A 21,370-nucleotide genomic window follows, 5' to 3' on the forward strand; every position below is an offset into this window, starting at 1 on the left:
TTGTAAAGTACAACAGCTTCCCAGAAAAGTTTGTACAAAATCAGACCAACACTTTATAAACTTCTCCCCATCATCCACCACAATATAGCAGCCTTAACAAAATAAAGCTTCTTGAAACAACATATAGCAGTTAAATAACTTTTAGCTCCAAAATCCAGTTTTAGATAACAAATACCTAAAGTATTGCTTCCTTCCAAATCCTCTCAGGAATAATTATTTAAACACAATCTTTTTAACTTCTCTAAAAATAAAAATAAAGCTTATTCAGGATTGTGCCAGTGATGCTAGTGCTTCAATTTCACAATGACATTACCTCAATAAAGGTTATAACCTTTCTGATCTCTGCATAAACTACTGTATGAATGTATTCTCAAAAGCAACTATTAGATTTCTTTAGAAAACGTTTGGCAATTATTCCTGAATCGATCAATGCACTTGGAGGAAACAACATATACAAAATATGCTTTATCAAAAACTTCAAAGAAATTATATAACCTCAAAAAAGACCAACAAGAATCAAGTATTTATGCATCATGCGTTCATCATTTTGCAGACGGGTTGTCACTCATTCTGTTCAACTTCAAGGTCCCTCTGTTTTCTTCATTGCCTTTAGTGAAAAAAATGTTCAAAGTTATCATGTCATTAAGGCAAAACTGTATGAAGGGAAGTATGATTACTCTTCACATACCTGTTTAAAAATCTCAACGGTGAAATAGTTCTTTGCCATGTTTCTCAGGTTGGACTTCCCGCCCACCTTGCATCTGACATAGCCGTACAGGTTGGCCCCTTGTAAAACCAAGCCCATGATTACTACAGCCTGTGGGGCACAAAGAGGAATGAGATATACCGCCACAATAAATAAGATGCCATTTAAATCCACATTAACTTTAAAAACAACACTGAACTGACCAGCCATTTAATCTTGAGAGAGAAAATGGTGCTGAAAACGAAAACGATCCAAAAGAGAGGGCACACGATGAGTCCGAGCCAGAAGATCCGTGACTCAGCACCGCTTGTTGTGTTCAGACTTTGTGTCTATCGAGAAAGATAAACAAGACTTTGTGTCATGAATTCCAAGATACAAAACCGTCATAGTCTTACAAAAATCGTGTCCGATGTCCCCATTGTCTTCACTTCTATGTTACACCGTTTGATTGTTCAATAAGGTCATGCAGCTACATTATACCGTTAAAAAGGAGTGCAAATATTACACTGATACTTAGAACATGCTGTAAGGTTTATTTAGCTTGCCTGTGGAACTGTAGGTGCACATACAAGAATGCAGTCATCGTGTGTGAAGATCCTCATACCTCAGATATGTATTACTTTCTAGGGACTTTGGTTCTAATAAAAAAGAAACATGATGAGGCCGTTTGGCTCACAAGGGATTCGTTTTTTATAAATGTGTCTGTCTTTCAGAAGAAAAACCTTTCTTTGGAAAAGGTAATTCTTCTTGAGTTGAAAAAAAGCCCAGTGCATATTCCTGCAAGGCATTCTAGAAATGTATCTCCTTACCTTCCGTGACTCAAATACCCAGTGGCTCTTTCCATCTTCATCCACTTGATTCCACCACCGCAGGCCCACCAACAATCTGCCAGATACATTCTGGGAAAAAAGGGGATCCATCTGTTAATGAAAGCCTGGTACTTTGAGTTGATAGACATAACACACGCAGATTTTCAAAAAACAACCCCCAGTTTTAACATGGGACAAAACTAAACAACAAATAATAAGTATGTAACTTCTGTTGTGTGTTGAAAAAATGTACATGCAACAATTTGAAAAATCTAATTGTTTTTATATAATTTTTAAGAAAAAAGCCAAACATGCTCCTCACAGCTGATTTATATGTAAAATTATATCATGAAAGTTACGGTGCTTATTAAGCATTTTAAGACGTATGTGGTAAGTTGCCAAAGTGCTTTGTTTGGAACGTTCATCAGTATTATAATCAAAAAGAGAAATATGAACGTTAGTTTTTACTGAAATGATCAAATAAAGTCAACATTTCACAGTCTTTACTGAGCTGTGTGGAGTTTGTTCAACTTTTAAAAAGACGTTTGAATGGTGATATACACAGTGATAGATATTAAGGACTAACGTTTATAATAAATACATTTGTATTGATTTTAAGATCTTTTCATAGTTCATACAATCATACGTATTGGGATCATTTGTATTAATGTGGACTGGAGGGAGAGGGTGACGAGCATAAGTTTCACTTTCCTTTTTTATTTCAATTCCAACTTTGGTCATGAAGAATATGTTTCTCTGTTGTCCACGTTCATAAAGCAAAACAGCAGCATCAGAGCACGGTGCAGAGTCTCTAGATGAGTCCCTCGTTCTTATTAAACATCCATGTTGTAGTCCGCTGTATAGAAAACTGTAGTTTCCCCACAGCAGCAGACGCACAAAATGACGTCCACTGGCGCATCATAAACACGTCGGATAGTGAAAGTGCAGTCGGATTTTCTAAAGTACCACAGTCTCTTCTCCTAAATCCTTTTGAATTCTCCTATCCACTATCCCTTAACCCCATGACGTTTCACTCAGAGGTCAAGGAATAGACGATAGGGTTAGACGTTAGGAGCAGATTTTTGGATTATCCGACCGCAACCATAGTTTTCATGCAAATCCATAGAATATAAATGATCCTATGTCACCTGACCTGCTCACCTTGACGGTCCAGAAGTCACATGACAGCAGGAGGATGATGGTGACCATACAGGCAATGAACCGACTGCTGAACATGTCACACAGTAGGTAAACCAAGATGGCACTTGTTCGGAAGAAGAGATGAAAGAAAGAGACCACCGGATGTCTGAAACACAGATTTGATTCTTTAAAAAACAATGATCAAAACAGGATAGTTAATTTTAAGCTATAACCACAAAAAGAAGCACCTTATGTTGGACTTTCTAACCAACGTGTTACCGTCATCTTCACCAAAAAGCGGAGCGTCTTGGGAGTCCTGAAAACATGAGAAAGCATTATTAACGCTAATGCTAATTTGTAAAATACATGTATAACGTTTTCATTTCGTTTCAATTGTAGTTTCAATCCAAAAATACAGGCATGTTAAGGTATAACATGTCAACTAATGGTATATCATACTAAAAAATAAATATAGTTATTAAGTTATCCCGAAAAACTACATTAGGATGGATCACCTGTCTTTGCATGTTGATTCTCCGGGATGTATTTCCTGGTGACGTGTAGTAAACAAGTCCGTGTGCTAAGGACCCAAAGGAGGGAGGTGTGCCTTTTAATATGCCTGACTCAAAGGTAAACCTAACATATCCGCTCAAAAGGGTAAGGCTTTTATTTCAAGCTCTTCTTTAGAGAGCATTTGTTGGGTGCGTTCAATCAAGTGACTCTGTGCATATTATTTCTTGTATAATCCACAGCTACTGGCACTTATTTCAAAAACATTTTAAACTACATGAACTAACACGTTTGCAATATCTTTATAAAAAAAGAGCCTAGTACTTTAAATGCCACAGTAGTAGCCACAATAAGGTAACACATATATTAGCTATAACAGTATACTGTTAATTTAGTGCAAAATGAATAATTTGAAGGTTGCAACTTGCAATTAGTTTAATTATGCTTGTATAGTCAAATTGATTTAATCTATACAGTCAATCGTTTAGTGAAAAATACCCATGAGAATTTCCTACAGTCAAAGATTAAAAAACACAATTTAGGCTGAAACTATAAAAATGTTTCGTAATTTTCTTAAAAATGTACTAAAAATGTTGATTCCTTTTTTTCCGATATCTTCGATCACCTAATCGGCTAAAGTCTGATCTAAAGAAAAACTGGTTTTCGACTACAAAGCTCTTTCAAAATAGGCTGTTTGTACTTTAGCTTTTGTATTGGGCCGGCTAACTTCACCTGTGTTAAAATAATTACAACAATAATCCTTACAATTATAATCATAATAATTGTTGACACAATCATTCTCTTACTCAACCAATTGCATATTGCCTTTATTTTGTATATATATTGCCTTTATTACATAGGTTAAAACAAAAATAATGTCATACAAGATCAGCGTTTCAATCCATTATTATTGACTTCTGAAAAAGAGTTTACTTTGACACATATACTTGTATACAAAGTGATGATATTTGTCTGTGAAGAACTACTTCACACATTTATAAAGACATCACAAAGATTCATCAAACAAACTAGACTTTATACAAAACAGCTTTCTATTGTCAAAACATGTGTCTGTACACATCATGTGATCCGCAGTGTTATGATGTCAGAAAAACCTCAAACAGACTGGCAACTGAATGCATGCGGTAGAAGATGCCAAATGGAAGTCCAACATTTACAACTGCAGCCCACATGTTGAATTGGTAGAACTCAGTTTCAGTGGCGTGGTCAAACTGGGGACGAGCACCGAATGCTGGCATTATCCACAGCTGTAAAAAAAAAAGAAAGATGAGAACCAGTTCAGTACTTGTTGAGTTTTAATACAGTAACTTTGAGAAAGTGAGGAAAAATACTACTCACGATGACGTTGCCCAGCAGCAGAAACGCACAAACCTCCTTCAATACCCGTCTCTTCCATAACAGTTTAGGCCTGTGCTCGACTGTGTGGTTGTGCAGGCAGTCTGCTGTGAGTACCGGGCCGGGCTTTGTGTCCATGTCTGATTCTTCAAGGATGCTCATATCTTTGCCTGGCTGCAGCACATATGGATTTGCCAACACACTGATTGGTTGCACCTCATGGAAGGGCTCCCGATGTAGACCTTCAATGATGAAATAGTTCTGCAGGCCGAGTTGGATCACCATCAGGATAGCCCATGTTAAGTTGAGCCCGTTTAGGTAGCCTTTGGCTCCAGTGACAGCCATTGCAACGATGCTGAAATAGCTGATGATGAACTGCCCCAGTGAGGCTCCCACCAGCAGCCCCACATCCAGGCTGCGGGTGGGGTTTTTGTCTGATACATGCTCCCTGTGATCTACCTGGTAGATGGCACAGCCGATCACAGTTGAAACAGACATTAGCGTCACTATCACTATATTCATGACAAAGTGGATCATCAGTACATTGTCTTTCTTGTCTTCATCCCTATTGTACTTAAGTATTTCCATCTCGTACACGATAAATGTTACCAGACCCGCCACCACTAAGAGAACTCCTGCCACAGGACCAAGAAAAACCTCAGTCGGGCGGAATTTGATTTTACGGTGTCCATGTTCTTCTGTTACTCTTCCCACATTTTTCCACATGATGTAGGTCATGGCCGAGGCAAATAGACTGAACTCGATGTTGAAGGGATACAAGTAGTAGTATGCCTCCTTGAAGAGGCTGCATGAAGTGTGGCTGCACTTGCAGGTATCGTCACCATAACCCGCTGTAGGACATAACAGGGTACAGAAATGTTATGTCATGGTACTTTAGTCATTGCTTTATCTGTTTTGATTTCTTCTTCTTATAATACTATAATTACCTCTGTTGATGTATAGGCTTCGTCCAGAGAGTTTAGTGGTGTTGCTTGGATATTCTGGAACTGTTGTTTGGTGAATGGACTCCTCAGTGACCGCAGTCATCCACACAACCAGATTTGTGGAGAGGGTTAGCATCAGCCCACAGCTAAATAATAAGACAAGAGAGAATAATGATCAGAGACAAACACAGTTACAAAATAAATGTTAGTGACTTTGGTGCAACATTAAAATTCAGTTTCCACCAAGTAAAAGAAGTCTTACTTTAATTCATGATTTTCAAACCATGTATAGGAGCTTCAACTACAAGTCTTTAGGTCAATGGACAGAAAGAATACAAAAATATACTGTTTCCAGTTTAATATTATATTAAATATAATATATATATATTTGCTGTTTTTTTTAGTTCTCTATTATTGTTAACTGAACAACATTGCGTTTTTGACTGTAAAAGACGTCAACTTGGGCTCTGGGAAATAGTGTTAAGCATCATTAAACGTCCTCTGACATTTATAAACCAAATGATTTATTGAAGGAAATTGATCACTACTGTGTCAGCAACTACGCAACACAACAACTCTCAATTGTCAAGGTTACTATCAATTGTCTCATAGAACAAAAGATGTGTTTAGCAGGGTTCATTTTTAGGTATCACATAGATACCCTCAGGAATAGCCTGTTAACAAAGACAGTGAATGAAATTCAATAATCACGTACCGTGTTATGTTTCTTTGGAGCTCCACACAGTCCTTGGCGTGGATCCACAAAAAGTATGTCTGCAAAGAGATTGCACAATTTCATCAATATTTTTGCAATAATGAAGAATGAGTACATTAATTGAGCTTCATTTCTTGTAATGGGTCATTTTACCTGCACAAGAACGAAGACAAGTTGCACCACAGGAAATGCAACCTTAACAGCTGAATCGCAGTGGAGGTAGCCCACATAGCTGGCTATCTTGAAAATGTCCATGATGACAGTAAGCAGTGCAAACAGCACAAGTCCTCCTAAAGGGGCAATAAACAGAATCATACAACTGTTTCAAAATGATTATTATCCAACAAAAAAAACGTAATTCTAATAAATTACTTACCCCTGAGCCAAATAGGTCCTGCATGGCAATCTTTGTATGCAATAGCATTTTCTGTCCTGGCCGTGAAGGTGACATAATAAACCATCCAGATGGAGGTGAGGAGTAGGAGGACGATGAGGAAAATCTGCAGGTCAGAGCTGCTGATATTAACATCTTTGTAAGCACTGCCGCTGACCAAGGCACATCCCAGGATCACAATGTTTAAACAAATGATCACAGATAGCATAATTCCGAGGTGTCGACCACGCTCCTTAAGGACCCCATTTGAAGGGATGTTCAGCTCTGGTTCACATGTGCTCCCGGATCCACCCGGTACATTGATGTCGTTGGAAAGGTGGGCCTCCTCCCTCTCCCTGTCTTTGACGGTCATCCTGCATGGTTCACAGGGATTGCCATCGGTCAAACAGTCGCATGGATAGCCAGTGTTCAAACACATCCTTCTTTCTTTAAGTTCTGCTCACAAATCAGTGTTTTCTTCTGCATCTTGTTTTATACGAGACATTACAGGTTTAACAGCTACACCCACTCATCGGATCCCTGTAAAGACAGGTCGAGCGAAACCTTTTCACTGGCACAAAATCAGCATAATTGTCACCCTGATGGTGCTACACAAGAGTAGTTTCAAATCAACAAATGGGATTTAATTTCTCCCTCTCCAGGCTCCATTTGCCAACAATGCATGTGACTGGTGCGGTATTGAGTGAGAATTCACTTTTTTTTATTTTAATCTACCCTCTTTGTATCAATAATAAAAGTAGGAATAACATTAGGACAAGTGAAATATATTTAAAAGTCGCTCTTGACAATTACCAAAATCTAGATCATATAACAATCCAACAAAGCATAGACCTTCTAATATCCAACAAGAGGTTTCAGGGTACCTGTAAGCCTACCTGGTGCAGTGGGATCCTGTGAGGCAGTCTGAGCTGTCATGCCTTTTATATTCCTTTTATATGCCTTTTTAAAAAAACACTGTGGTTCACTTAGTCATAAATGTCAATAATCAGTTTTGAACACTATTATTACCAAACACAGCCTGTTGTGCACAAAATATTGATGCAAAGTTCAAAAGATGTTTCCGGGAAAACCCTTTTCTCATGATTTCCAAAATACAAGAAACCGGTTTATTTTTGTATAACACATTTTTGCACGTAAAAGCCTTCACATAGCATGCACAATCTTAATGTTATAGGAAAAGGAAAAACTCAACTTTATATGTCAATAGTTATTAATAATCTTTTTTTGCATTTATGAATACTTTTGTCTGGAGTCTTTTATTAGTTGTGTTACTTGGTTCTACCTGATTCCCTTTTTCCAGACTGCATGCAGCTCACAATCTAAACATGATCTTAAAATATTGATGTAGGCATAGCATGTGTTACTCTCTTAATTTAATTTCAAACCTTTATTTAACTCTTATCTTATTGATTCCCTGCTTGAAGGCAATACTTTGAGTTATTCAATGCTAGGCAAGGCAAGGCAAGGCAAGTTTATTTATAGAGCACTTTTCAACGCAAGGCAATTCAAAGTGCTTTACAAAGCATAGCTCAATTAATAATTGTGTCTCTGTAGCTCGTCTCTTAGGCTGGAGGTGTAATACATGAAAATCCACTATCAGTGTCTTTTATTATGTGAATGTGATTCTTCAGTCTGCTGTCCCTGATTATATCAGACCCTTAATTTACATTAGGGTGGGGCTGATAGCAGAGGTACTTTTTCATTGTGACACTCATGAAATCCATGTTTGTCTGCATTCATGTTTCTCTGGCAAACCTACCAGCTATGGAAAGTTTAAGTGAGAACAGAACAATGGTTCATTCAAAAGAACACAAACTCACAATGACACCAAAGTGATTCTGACTATTCCCTGTGTGTCAGTCACATTGAGACCAGGAAATATTTTGTATTTTTAAATGTGCAGAGGGGGGGAAGTAACTAAGTCGGTTACTCAATTACTGTACTTAAGTACAGTAATTTGAGGTACTTGTGCATTACTTGATTATTTCCATTGTTGTATACTTTGTACTTCTACTCCACAACAATTCAGAGGTATATAGTGTACTTTTACTCCACTTATTTTGTACCTTTGTACTTTACATATTTAGAGACTTAAATAAGACTTTAGTTACACCTGGAGTAAAATCAAATGCTACCCTGCAGTATACAAAGTCATTACAATTAGCTGCAACTTTACCAGCTTTGATAACACTTTAATGCATCCATAATTATAATAAATAAATAAATAACATATCATTATATATTATTCTGAAATGGGCAGATCTGAATGATGAGTACTTTTACTTTTGGTATATGTTGATGCTAATTCTTCTACTGTCTTTAATTGAGTAACATTTTGATTGAAGGACTTTTACTTACAACAGTTTTCCTACACTCTGGTATTTCTACTTTTACTTAGGCATCATTTGAGTACTTCTTCCACTTCTGTGTATTTTACTTAGAGGGTCCTTCTGGGGGATGTAATTGTGTGTTTTGACCTCGGCCACCGGGAGCACTGTTACCCACACAGTGTGTGTGCACCGGCGCGTCCATGCCGGATACCACCAACTGACGCCCTGCTCCACTGATCAGGAGCGGCTGGCTGTGGGAGAACTGCGGAACAAACATGGCACTTCGGCCGGTCTCCTACCACTACATCGCCGCAAGACGACGACCATGAAGGTGGTGGTGGTGGGGTTGATGAAACGCAATGGTGTCGAGCATGGTGGATTAACTCTTCACCATGAATGACAGGTACCACCGAGCGGCCCGGGACGGCTACCTGGACCTGCTGAAGGAGGCAACAAGGAAGGATCTGAACGCCCCGGATGAGGATGGCATGACGCCGACGTTATGGGCTGCTTATCACGGCAACCTGGAGGCTTTGCGGCTGATCGTCGGGAGGGGGTGGGTACAAAGAATTGGAAGATATTATTATCATTATTTTTATTTAAAGTGTTCATCAATGTGCTCTGTCCCGGTTCAAATAAACGATTAAATGAAATATAAGCTATAACTTATCAGGACGTGTGAGCACTACTTTTCCAATCTTCAATCATTTGTATTGGGTATTAAAAGTGAAGTATTTTACAGGTTCCTTTTCTTATTACAAAGGTGTGCAGTGTCAGATTGTGCATAAGGCAACCCATAACAAATGATCTTCTTTATTGGAAATTATTATAAGAACAAAATGTATTTCTATGCTAGAAGTAGGGCTATGTAAAGGCATATTTTTTTCAGTGTAGTTTAACCATACAATGTTCAGCTACTAGAGCATCAGTACTCCTAACAATGTAGGCCTCTTCGGAACATTGCATTTATTCAGTTTTACCATGATAACTATTACATTTAAGACAACAAGTTGATATGCCATTATCTCTAAAAAAGCAAATTCAGTTTTCATGGGATGATGGGATATGTTTTACTTTCTTGACATAGTAAGTTAAACATAAACAGTGTTTCCCCTAGGATGGAGTCATAGCAGCGATGCTAACGGCCCGTCTACACTACAGGCATCAAACAATCTTGAAGCTGGGCGATTTCTCACGCCCAAGGCGACCAACAACCAATCAGGAATCTCCCGCCCGCCCCCGGCAAACAAAGCAATAGCAATGTTAAAACGAAGTAAACTGGATATAAACTCCCCAAACAGGCGAAAACCTACCAGTTTCACCCACTGTCTCTGCCACCTCCCTCCATGCCTGGTTCCTCCGGTTTGTATCCCGGTAAATAGTTCTGGTCGGAAAGAACCGGGTGATTTGCTACCGTAATTTCTCGTTTGGAATATGAGGAAATGAACTGCGGTCTGGCTCTCCCAGCTTGCACGCGGTTTGATTGGCTAGCGCTTGTACTGGCGGGATTTGCATAAACGGGATTTGATTGGCTGATGCCAGCTTCGAAAGCATCGGGAGCATCAAAAGTTGAACATTGCTCAACTTTTGATGCTCACGATGCTTGCAAAGCCATGCCATGCTGCCCACAATGCAGTTCGGTGAAGATTCAAAATCTTCTACGTCACCCCATTCAAATGAATGGGCGAAGCGTCGAAAGCATTTTTCGATGCCTGTAGTGTAGACTGGGCGTAACGGGGCATAAAGATTTTTAAACTTCGCCGAACTGCATTGTGGGGAGCATGGCATGGCTTTGCAAGCATCACGAGCATCTATCCGCATCAAAAGTTGAACAATGTTCAACTTTTGAGGCTCGATGCTTGGCATCAGCCAATCAAATCCCGCGTATGCAAATATGACAGTACAAGCGCTAGCCAATCAAACCGCGTGTATGCTGGGAGAGACTACGCAGGTAATTTCCTCATATTCAGAAAAATGGAGCGGTAGTGAATCACCCGGTGCTGTATGATCAGTCTCTGTTCATCTACCTGGATACAAACCGGAGAAGCGAGGCATGGAGGGAGGTGGCAGAGACAGTGGATGAAACTGGTAGGTTTTCGCCTGTTTGGGGATTTTATATCCAGTTTACTTCGTTTTAACATTGCTATTGCTTTGTATGCCGGGGGCGGGCGGGAGATTCCTGATTGGTTGTTGGTCGCCTTGGGCGCGAGAAATCGGCAAGCCTCAGACACGCCCAGCTTCAAGATTTTTTGATGCCTGTAGTGTCAGTGTGAGAAAAAGTTTTTAGAGAGTACTTGTCCATGGACAAGTGAGTTTGGCAATCTACTTGTCCGAATACATTTTTCACTTGTCCAGAATTGACAACAATTGGGGCCACTGGAATCTTCTTCTTCGTCATCGTATTTTTTACATTTTCCCACGGTTTTTACGACACCGCTAACGTAAGTGAGCGGTAAGATTTTACTGCATCACACATAGGGTTGGGTATCGTTTGGATTTTAACGATTGCGGTTCTGCTTTTCGATTCTGGTTATTTTCGGTTCTCGATTCCGGTTCTTGGAGAGGGTAAATCAGTCCCATGACAAACTGGGAGAAAAATATATTTATGAAAACATTAAGTCAAATCTGTATTCCTATTTACGAATCACTTCATACTGTTGAATTTCTTACGGTTATTGAATACAATTATATAAAAATAATCTCTGCATTGTTTAGTTAGTCCTAAGTGGTGCAGTTTGAGAATGTACAAAGACTCCAGCTCATTCAAAACTCTGCAGCTAGACTACTAACGAATACCAAAAGGCGGGAACACGTTAGTCCTGTCTTAGCTACTCTACACTGGCTTCCTGTAACTCTTAGAATTGATTTGAAGGGGCTTCTCCTCACATACAAAGCTCTAAATGGACAAGGACCCAGCTACATGGCTGACTCTCTAATGAACTACACACCCGCCAGAACACTGCGATCATCAGATGCAGGTCTACTAGAGGTCACCAGAAAGAGTCCTAAGAAGATCGGTGATGCAGCCTTTGTAAACTACGTCCCAAAACTGTGGAACACGTTACCCAACAATATTAGGAAAGCCAATACATTAGGCATTTTTAAAAGGCAGCTTAAAACCTCTCTTTACCAAAGCACTTGACTGATTTTACACTATTATACTGCACTATTCTCTGTGATTGACATTGCACTATTTCTCTATGTTTTATTCCCCATGTTTTTATTTTTAATTATTTTATCCCACTTTATGCTTTGCTCTTGCTGCTTGTTTTACACTGATTTTATGTCTTATTTGTTACTGATGTAAAGCACTTTGAACTGCAATCCCCTGTATGAAAGGTGCTATACAAATAAAGTTATTATTATCATTATTATATTTATAGCCTATAGGCCTAGCGCTTTTCTACAACTCAAAGATACTTGCACGCTTACACATGTCCTGTAATACACATGCTGGCAGCTGCCCAGCTACTCACTGTTTGTAAAAGTTAATAAATAGTATAAATAGCATTTCAATAATGTACTTTATATACCCTGCTTCATAAACAATACTGACATCCCTGCTCCTCCGAGTCTGGGGGTCCGGGGATGTGAGGACAGCGCGAGGACACAGACAGGGAGGCTGCTTCACTTCATAAAGGAAATGGCGGTCAATATTAACACAGGAGCTCAAACGCTTAATAACCTTCATTACGTGTTAGAGAGAGAACATAAGTTTGACAAAGATGAGGCTGTTATACGGGCAGCGGATCCGCTGTGTGTAGAAAGAGAGAGAGACGCTGAGCTGCACCGTGCAGCGATCAGCTGATACGGAGCATAGAGAGAGAGAGCTGCAGTCCGCGGGGCTCGGCCTCTCCTCCTGTCCTCACAACTCTTATTAATCTCGGGACCGGACAATTGTTATTTGTTCCTACTCGGAACCGAGTTTTGCTTCCCAGCCCGGCCACTGTGCTACACTTCCCGCCCCGTCTAACTGTACAGAAAGCGGCGAGATGCATTTCCTTAGGAATCGACAAGCAGAACCAAAACTAACACTTCTAAACGAACAATGGCGGACACGGACAATTTGCGAATGAGTTCTGCCTTTTGTAAACTCAATGTATCAATAATTTGTCAATAAATCGGGGCGAAAAACGTCACTTGTCCGCCGGACAAGTCAATTGAAAGATCTACTCGTCCGATATTGTAAATAACACGTCCCGGACGGTGGGACGTGTACTTTTTCGCACACTGAGTGTAGACGGGCCGTAAGGCACGTGGGCCCAGCATAATGTGAGCGCGGAGCGCGTGGAATTGTTTAGTGCGTGTACGTGCGAACTGTGAAGTGTGCCCCGCCAATTTGTTTCTATCCCCCTAATCCCACCAGGATCGTCTGCGTCTGCGTCTGCGCTGCGTCTGCGGCTGCAGCGTTTTTAGCGATCGCGGCCACTCTAGTCAATGGGTGCTATTCCACCAGACCCGCTGCGCCGCGCTGCGCTGTGGCTCGAAGCGTTCCAGAAGCTCCTCACCGCAAGGAATTTCTAAAATATAGGATGAATCCTATTTTTTACGCGGCGCAGCGCAGGCAGGAAGTGGAACGTTCATCCAACAACTGCGAGGCTGCACACACGACGCTCCACTTCCGCAACGTTTTGAAACGCGCCTGGTGGGTTATGACGCAGGAGGAGGTCGCAGCGCGGCGCAGCGCGGCGCAGACGCTTCCGGTGGGATCAGCGGGTATGTGTCTGCCAGCACAAGAAAGGCTCTTGTGGCCTAGTAGGCTACCAGTGCCGGTTCTAGACAATTTGCTGCCTAGGAGAGATGTTGTATACATGTATAAAGAATAATGAAAAATCTCTACAAAAGACAAATACACAAAAAAGAAACGTATTGACATCTTCATACAATACTGAATACATTTGAAGCCATTTTGACGTAATGGCTTCAAATGTATTCAGTATTGTATGAAGATGTTTGAATTGGGAGGTGGACATCACATCCTCTGGTAAGATTTTTTTGAACATTTTAAAGTAAAATGCTTCAATCTGGTGCACTTTGAGCACACAATTACTAGAGACTAGATCTAGGGGGTACAACTCTAAAACACCCATATGAAAAAGATCGGTTTCCATTTTAATAATCAAATAAGTATATGAACATAACCAATAACCATAGCCAATAACAAATAAATGTAACTTATTTTATTTTTGTTGTTCATTCATATCTTATTTTACATGGTTAACATTTATTTATTTATGCATATTTTTGTATCTCTCCAACTTTTAACGATATTTTTGGTTTACTGTCCTATAGTATACATTGGAATGATTTCAAACCTGTTTTTATTGATCCTAATAATTATAAAGGAGTGCTTTGGAAATATGTGTTTACATAATTTGTGATCAAAACGTTTGAGACCTACTGAGATAACTTAGACTAAAATTTACTTCTAAACACTCAAAGCGTCCTTTACCTCACTGAGCTGTAGTTATTAGCCTCTCAGTCTGACAGGAGAGCTCTCCTCCACCCTGGTTGTAGAAACATCTACTTCTTATATCCGTTAGCGCAGCTAGCACCTGATTCTAATAACAACAGCGCCGGTACCGGTGCACCCTCTCTCTCTCTCTCCCTCGCTCGCTCCCATGCTCGCACTTTGGCTGTGAGCTGCGGGCGCCTGATAAGCCAACATCCCCCACTTCCATCACTTACAGCGCCCATCGTGCAGGGCAAATGAAAAGTGTAACCGGGGTGAAAAGTGTTACATTTTCTTAATTATGAATGTTGTTACATCAAGGCCGAAAATTAGGATGAGCGCCAACGGTCAAAAATGTGTTTTCCCCTCCCAGAGCTACCAGCCCCCCAGATCTGGCGCCCTAGGCGACCGCCTATGCCAAAAATCGGCCCTAGTACATACAGTGGCAATGTCTCAAGATTTATCAAAAACACACCTTTATTGAACATACAGTAACACAAATACTACAAATCCACATAACAAACAATCAAAAATGGGGTCGCCACTTATTATTATTATTTTAACTAATTTAAAAATAAAGTTACAAAAAAAAAATATATATATATATTTATTTTTTGGTACCTGGCTGGCTCCCCCTAGCAGCGGCGCGCATATTTCAGCAGCGGCGCTGCGCTGCCCCTATTTGTATTTAGGCACATTTTTTCTGCATTTACTTTTGAACATGCTCTAGGGATCTTTTTGAGCTAAAGTTGAAGTTAATGCTTTAACATTGATCAGTTAAATGTTCCCCAGATACTTTCCACACTTTAGAATCATCCTCTGAAAGACAATTACGAATATTTTACAGCGGGAGATACTTTGTGAAGCCATTTAGGATATTTTACTGTGTAAAATTGAACACATTCATGGCATTTATCATGATGACACTGATTAAGGTCAATTGATGGCAGGGACACCTCTCAGGAGAGCACATATATAACTCATAACGATTTTAGTTAATCATGTTCTGCAGTCCTACATTCAGTGAATTTTAACTGTATAAAAGCCAGAACATGTTGGCCCATTAAAATAACTATGTAAAATAAGAAATGTCCATACTTTGTTTAAATCTGTTATTGTTGATGATTATCACTTTGATGGAAACTTCTGAAGTAATGGAGACAGGACTCAGAGACACGGGGAGAGCAGGAACTTTGATGGCAAACACTGACAGTTTATTTGGAGCTTCGGCCGGAGAATTCACAGGACATGTGCTGCGCCACGAGTTGACACAGCGGTTGCCAGACCAATTATGGAGATCTCTACCCCAGACCCATGTATTTAGCTGGTTCTGAGAGAAGAATTAACATTGTGCATAACAAGATTAAACCATAACACCTCTATCAGCTGATGCCAACAGGCAGGAACAGGAAGACAAAAACACTGAGCACAGCAGCCCAAGGTTGCAGGTAAACTGGGTCAAAGGAAAAAATATTTCCCCAACAATCATAACAACCAATTGCACATTATCACCAGCAACATATATCTTTTAAATCAAATGTATATCAGTTAACATGTTAGAAGGCTGCTTCATTGTATAAATGCTGGCCTTACTTCAACAAAGTGAGCTAATGTGATGATGGGGAATCATGGACAGCCCATTCCTCATTTTTTCTGGCTGACCTGGTTGGCACGTCAGCCACAAAAAAGGGCCCATTATGAAGCAGTTTAATGAGTACAGTTTGTGAGAGGCTTACTGTAAAAGTGAGACGATGAAGATTATTCATCATGCGAAATATCACATTTTAGGCCGTTTTAGTTCTGCTTTTTTCTGTAAACACACAGGCAACAAAGGGTGAAAGGCTTCCAGTCCTGATGCTTAACTAAATTCACTATTTCCCACGGAATAAGTACAAACAAGGCCCTAGAAGCATTCATCTGACAAGGACATAATATTCCTCTATTGATAGCACAAAACATATAAACCCCCTGATTGACATGAGATACTAAAATGAAACATTAATAGCTGCCATGATGTTTCACAGAGGCAGCAAACTCGTGAGACCCGGGGATATAATGAAGAGAAGTTTTAATACCGCTTGACAATTTCATGGGAAAGTTGCCATGCAGCGCTATATTTGGCAAGTATATTGCACTGTGTGGCCTGCAATAACATCAAGCTGTCATAGAAAGTGAAGAAGCAAACAACCTATAATGCAATGAATAACAGGGGGAGGGATAAGTAGGTAGAACTATCACTGCTGCACTCAGCATTTTACTGGGACAGACATAAATTATGGCAGATTAAGCTTTCTTTTTAGAAATTGATCATGGCTACATTTAGTTTATCTCTTGAAATTAGTTTATGGCTTTTTATGTTCCTATATATATTCAGCGCAGGGTTAACAGTTCCTTTGTTGCACCATTGTTTTATTGTCTCTTTCTGGTGTGTTTACCAAATATTGTCTATCATGCACTCGGTTGACAACCATTTCCCTTAAGTTGAACTTCAACAACCCCTGATCCTGAAGCTGCCGTTTCCTCTTGAAACCAAATCCTGTCCAGAAAGAAAAGAGCAAGGGGGCTGAAATCAGAGTGGGACTTTGCTTATTGCTGCCCAGGCTGGGTCTCGCCGATCTGACACACATTCCCTGTGAAAACCTTACAACACAATCCATCAATAATACATTCACCTTTCGACAGTAGCTTCACGTCTACCGTATCAAATATTCAGCAGTCTGTATGTGGCTGCATTGGGTGTGACACCAATGAGATGTCTCCAAACTGAGAAATATAAATGCAAATAATTTAAGGGTAACAAATATCAAATTGTTGCGGCCAAAAACATGCTCTATACAGTATATCACAAATAAATCCTGTTTTATTGGAATGTTAATATCAGTAAGATCCTAAATGGAAACTAAAAATGTGAAAATGCAAATATTGAGTTCAATATTTTGCTTTTTAACTGTACTCTGCAGACAGCCTCTGCATCATTGAAACAGCTGTAATACTGCATGTTTTGTTCTGAAGGAATTCAGCATGACATCACCAGCTATGCACAAATGTGCTTTTTGAGTCAGGAGCAACCTATATGGCCTCCCCTGAAACTAGATACAGGTAGTGTAGCAGTGTTGTTGGCCAGCCTGTGGTCATATTACAGACAAGACAGCAACAGGCACACATAGAGGTAACCCTAAGGTCACGGACTGTCAGACAAGGGTAAATGTTGCTTAGTTGCAGTTGTGAATAATAGTCTAATTATTTTCATTTTAATCAAGACATACTGTTTGCAAATTGGTCAAAGCCTTTTAAAAATAATTTGTTTTACAAAAGATCTGTGCTTGGATTTCTGAAAGGGCAATTTGGTGTCAGTGTTGATAACATAATCAAAAAATCACATGCTTACTTGTCATCTAAACAAAAGGCCAAGGAGACAACCGGCATCCATGACAGTCTAAACAAGAGCTGAACATATTTTATTCAAACTTAAAGAAAGTTCAAATTCTGTATCTAATATCTTTCTTATGACCCACAGAGGAAACCCTGACAAGTGTGACATATGGGGGAACACGCCGCTCCACCTGGCAGCCGCCAATGGTCACCTCAACTGCCTTTTCTTCTTGGTGTCTTTTGGTGCCAACATTTGGTGCCTGGATAACGACTACCACACGCCATTGGACATGGCAGCCACAAAGAATCACATGGATTGCGTCCGCTACCTGGATAACATCGCCACCAAGCAGACAGGCCTCAACACGAAGCTGGTCAGCAAGATGAGGGACAGGGCGTTTCGCGATGCTGAGCGGCGAATAAAGGAGTGCGTGAAGATGCAGAAGAAACACCACAAACGCATGGAGCGGCGGTTTCAAAAGGAGACTTCTGAGGCCTCCGCATCAGACGTTATGAGCTTTTCCAGTTACAGCAGCAGCTCTCTTAGCCACAAGTTGCACAAATTAAATTCAGCCACAGTCAGCGTGCCATATTCTCAGGTCAGGAGTTCTTATTTTGTATTCTTAAAGGGTAGAGTTTGTTTTGTTTGGCATATTTGCATTGTGCAGGTTGCCAACTAGACAAGAGTTTTGAATCCCTCCTCTTTAGTGCATGACATGAAGAGACTAAGCTAAATTCTAACATGGTCACAGTGACAATGCTAAAGAGCTATGTTAACAGATGTTACAACTGATTATTAAATTACTAGTCTTAAAAGTATTTGGTCATAAACCACAATATTGATTTATATTATTTTGTGGACCATTGACATGTCCTGTGTAATAATTTAAATTGGTCATAAGTAATGTTTGGAACATTTTAATCTGTAATTAGTTATTGTGACTAATTACTGTTTTTATTTATGTCGTATTAGGCTACTCTTCATGCCACAAACCGCGGGAAGACCAAGATACAGAGGAAGCTGGATAAGAGGAAACAAGGAGATGGAACATTTAAAATCTATGAGGAGGGGAGGAAGAGTGTTCGCTCTCTCTCTGGACTTCAGCTGGGCAATGATGTCATGTTTGTCAAACAGGGGACTTACGTCAACCCTAAGGACCGTGGGCGTCCCAACGTTCGTGACATGTTCCCCAGAGACAATTACGATGCCATTTCACGTGCCATGAGCGAGCCGGACCTCCACGGGCCCGATGTGGAGTACTCTGAGATCAGCACTGACTCAGGACATGATTCCCTGTTCAACAGGCCTGGTCTGGGAACGATGGTCTTTAGAAGGAACTATGTGAGTGGGGGGATGTTTGACCTTGGCGGTCGAGATAAGGACAGTGTGGATCAGTCAGGCAATAATGTGCGTTTACGCAGTCGGCTGCAGCATTACCCGAGTGCAGATGAAGACAGCATCGGCAGTGCACGCAGCCTTCAGGAGAGGAACGTGGAGGAGCTTCCCTGGGAAGACGTCGAATTAGGGTTGGATGACGATGACGAGGCTGACACAAGCCCTTTGGAGGTGTTCCTTGCCACCCAGAGCATGGGTGACTTTATCTCCATTTTTAAGAGGGAGAAGATTGACCTTGAAGCTCTGTTGCTGTGCTCTGACCATGACCTCAAGAGTATCCACATCCCCTTAGGACCAAGGAAAAAGGTCTTAGAGGCCTGTAGGAGACGGATGGAGACCATAGAAGACCCAGACTACATAGAGGACACAGAACTGTGACTGATGGGAATTTCTGTTGTAGAGCGTAGTGAGTAAATATGCAGATATTTGTTATGGTGTCTTTGAAATCCAGCATGGATTGTCTTCGGTAACCCACTGTTTCTTCACTTAATTCTGTCCTGCAGATAATGAAAGTTGTTGTATATGGCTCCTCATGATGTGGGCTCATCCATGCTTAACGTTCAGGGGAGCATTGTGGAGTGAAGATTTGGAAAGGGAAGACATAATGATTTACCTCTCCTGGTACCTCAGTGGTAACAAAGAAGAAAATACATTGTGAAGATGAATGTGTCAAGCAAGAATATGTGATTGTGAGACAAATTCCTCATAGGGTTCTGTAGGATTCAGTGTCTTGTTAGCCTCAGGAGAGTCACTGCAAATATGTGTTGTATGTTGGATGGTGGGAGTGGCCTGCACTGCATGGTTTAACAAACTGAAAGACCCTTTTCAGAGTGCAGTCCTGTGCATGCCATGTGAGACTGTTAACAGAGAACTGATTGTGGGGCCAGTGTCCCCTGAAAATGTTTGCCCCTGTGGGGTAAATCTTACCACCTCATGTGCCTGCATTGCCTGTGCATTTGCTTAAAGGTGTCTTTTTCATAAATACTTTTGACATTAAATTCATTGTTAGTTTATTATTAACTCTTTCAATCACAACATTCTGGGCAAAATGTCCACCCACAGCCACTGTTTCCTTCTCTGTGAGTGTTTACAGAAAGACTGTCGTATTGTGGCTCACTGTTAATACAGGCCAATTGTTCATGGAGATTCCTGATTTCTTTATAATGTGAAAACAGTGTCTTTAGATCATTTTATAATTCTTAATATAACATCATTCTGTTCTATATTTTGCATATAGATTGATTCACTTTTGTAAATAACTAATGTTAGTGTTGACAATTTAACAGTTCACTCCAACTGTTGTATACCGAGAAGTTTTACATAATGTATTGCACTCGTTACTGTTAACTGCTTGTTTAAAATTGCTAACAAATAAATCCATACATTTTAAGCTGCTCACATTTTAAGACGTGCATTTTTGGGATAATTATTGGTTCAAGCTTAATAAAATGTGGCACAATTCGGGATTTTGTCAAAATGTCCAAACGGTGGTTCTTAATAACTTTTCCACTTTTATCAAAATTACAAAAATGTAGTACTACCACCAGAACTTTCTACACTAATTGTTTGTGTGTGTGTGTGTGTGTGTGTGTGTGTGTGTGTGTGTGTGTGTGTGTGTGTGTGTGTGTGTGTGTGTGTGTGTGTGTGTGTGTGAGTGTGTGTGTGTGTGTGTGAGGGTGTGTGTGTGTGTGTGTGTGTGTGTGTGTGTGTGTGTGGGTGTGTGTGTGTGTGTGTGTGTGTGTGTGTGTGTGTGTGTGTGTGTGTGTGTGTGTGTGTGTGTGTGTGTGTGTGTGTGTGTGTGTGTGTGTGTGTGTGTGTGTGTGTGTGTGTGTGTGTGTGTGTGTGTGGAAGAGACACAGAGAGTGGAACATTCTTGTTTGGGCATCTTCAGCCAAAATGCTCACATGATGTTCACACACAAAAGACAAGTGTCACTGTTGCCTCTGTACTCCATGACCCGAAATCAGGAAGTTGTTCTGCAGATAAGTGGTGTTGCCTGGAAGCTCCATGCCTCTGACATAACACTGTTATCAGAAGGAAACACTGTCAGACTCTCCCTCTTGAGTCCTTTAGCCACATTCAGTAACCAAAAGCTAAACTATACATAGACTTTAGAGATGATTTTTCAACTTGTTTTCTTATTGGCAGTAGGAACCAGACACTACCGGTTTTTGTGTAACTATTATTGTTGAAATAAACCTTTAAACCCAACTTTACCAGGGAAAGTAAAATGAGTAAATAAGCCA

The 21,370-nt window shown here is 40.3% G+C and overlaps 3 protein-coding genes across 3 annotated transcripts; 1 reads left to right on the top strand and 2 right to left on the bottom strand.

Annotated features, from left to right (window-relative positions):
• Positions 1-8: 8 nt before the first annotated feature.
• Positions 9-3,235, bottom strand: LOC117450746 (Golgi apparatus membrane protein TVP23 homolog B). The gene is made up of 7 exons (XM_034088681.2): positions 3,171-3,235; positions 2,904-2,971; positions 2,677-2,821; positions 1,516-1,605; positions 910-1,035; positions 689-817; positions 9-607 (listed from the first exon to the last, which is right to left on the bottom strand). Exons 1-7 carry the CDS (start codon positions 3,180-3,182, stop codon positions 581-583), a joined length of 597 nt encoding a protein of 198 aa, XP_033944572.1. The 5' UTR covers positions 3,183-3,235; the 3' UTR covers positions 9-580.
• Positions 3,236-4,262: 1,027 nt separating this feature from the next.
• Positions 4,263-6,992, bottom strand: LOC117450741 (proton channel OTOP2-like). Its single transcript, XM_034088672.1, has 6 exons — positions 6,557-6,992; positions 6,334-6,470; positions 6,181-6,239; positions 5,469-5,611; positions 4,525-5,372; positions 4,263-4,433 (listed from the first exon to the last, which is right to left on the bottom strand). The coding sequence occupies exons 1-6, from the start codon at positions 6,990-6,992 to the stop codon at positions 4,263-4,265; spliced, it is 1,794 nt and encodes a 597-aa protein (XP_033944563.1).
• A 2,105-nt stretch (positions 6,993-9,097) lies between these two features.
• ush1ga (Usher syndrome 1Ga (autosomal recessive)) lies at positions 9,098-20,519 on the top strand. Its single transcript, XM_034088673.2, has 3 exons — positions 9,098-9,460; positions 17,874-18,327; positions 18,702-20,519. The coding sequence occupies exons 1-3, from the start codon at positions 9,297-9,299 to the stop codon at positions 19,500-19,502; spliced, it is 1,419 nt and encodes a 472-aa protein (XP_033944564.1). The 5' UTR covers positions 9,098-9,296; the 3' UTR covers positions 19,503-20,519.
• The last annotated feature ends 851 nt before the right edge of the window (positions 20,520-21,370 follow it).

Source organism: Pseudochaenichthys georgianus, chromosome 8 (genome assembly GCF_902827115.2).
Source record: "Pseudochaenichthys georgianus chromosome 8, fPseGeo1.2, whole genome shotgun sequence".
NCBI lineage: Eukaryota > Metazoa > Chordata > Actinopteri > Perciformes > Channichthyidae > Pseudochaenichthys > Pseudochaenichthys georgianus.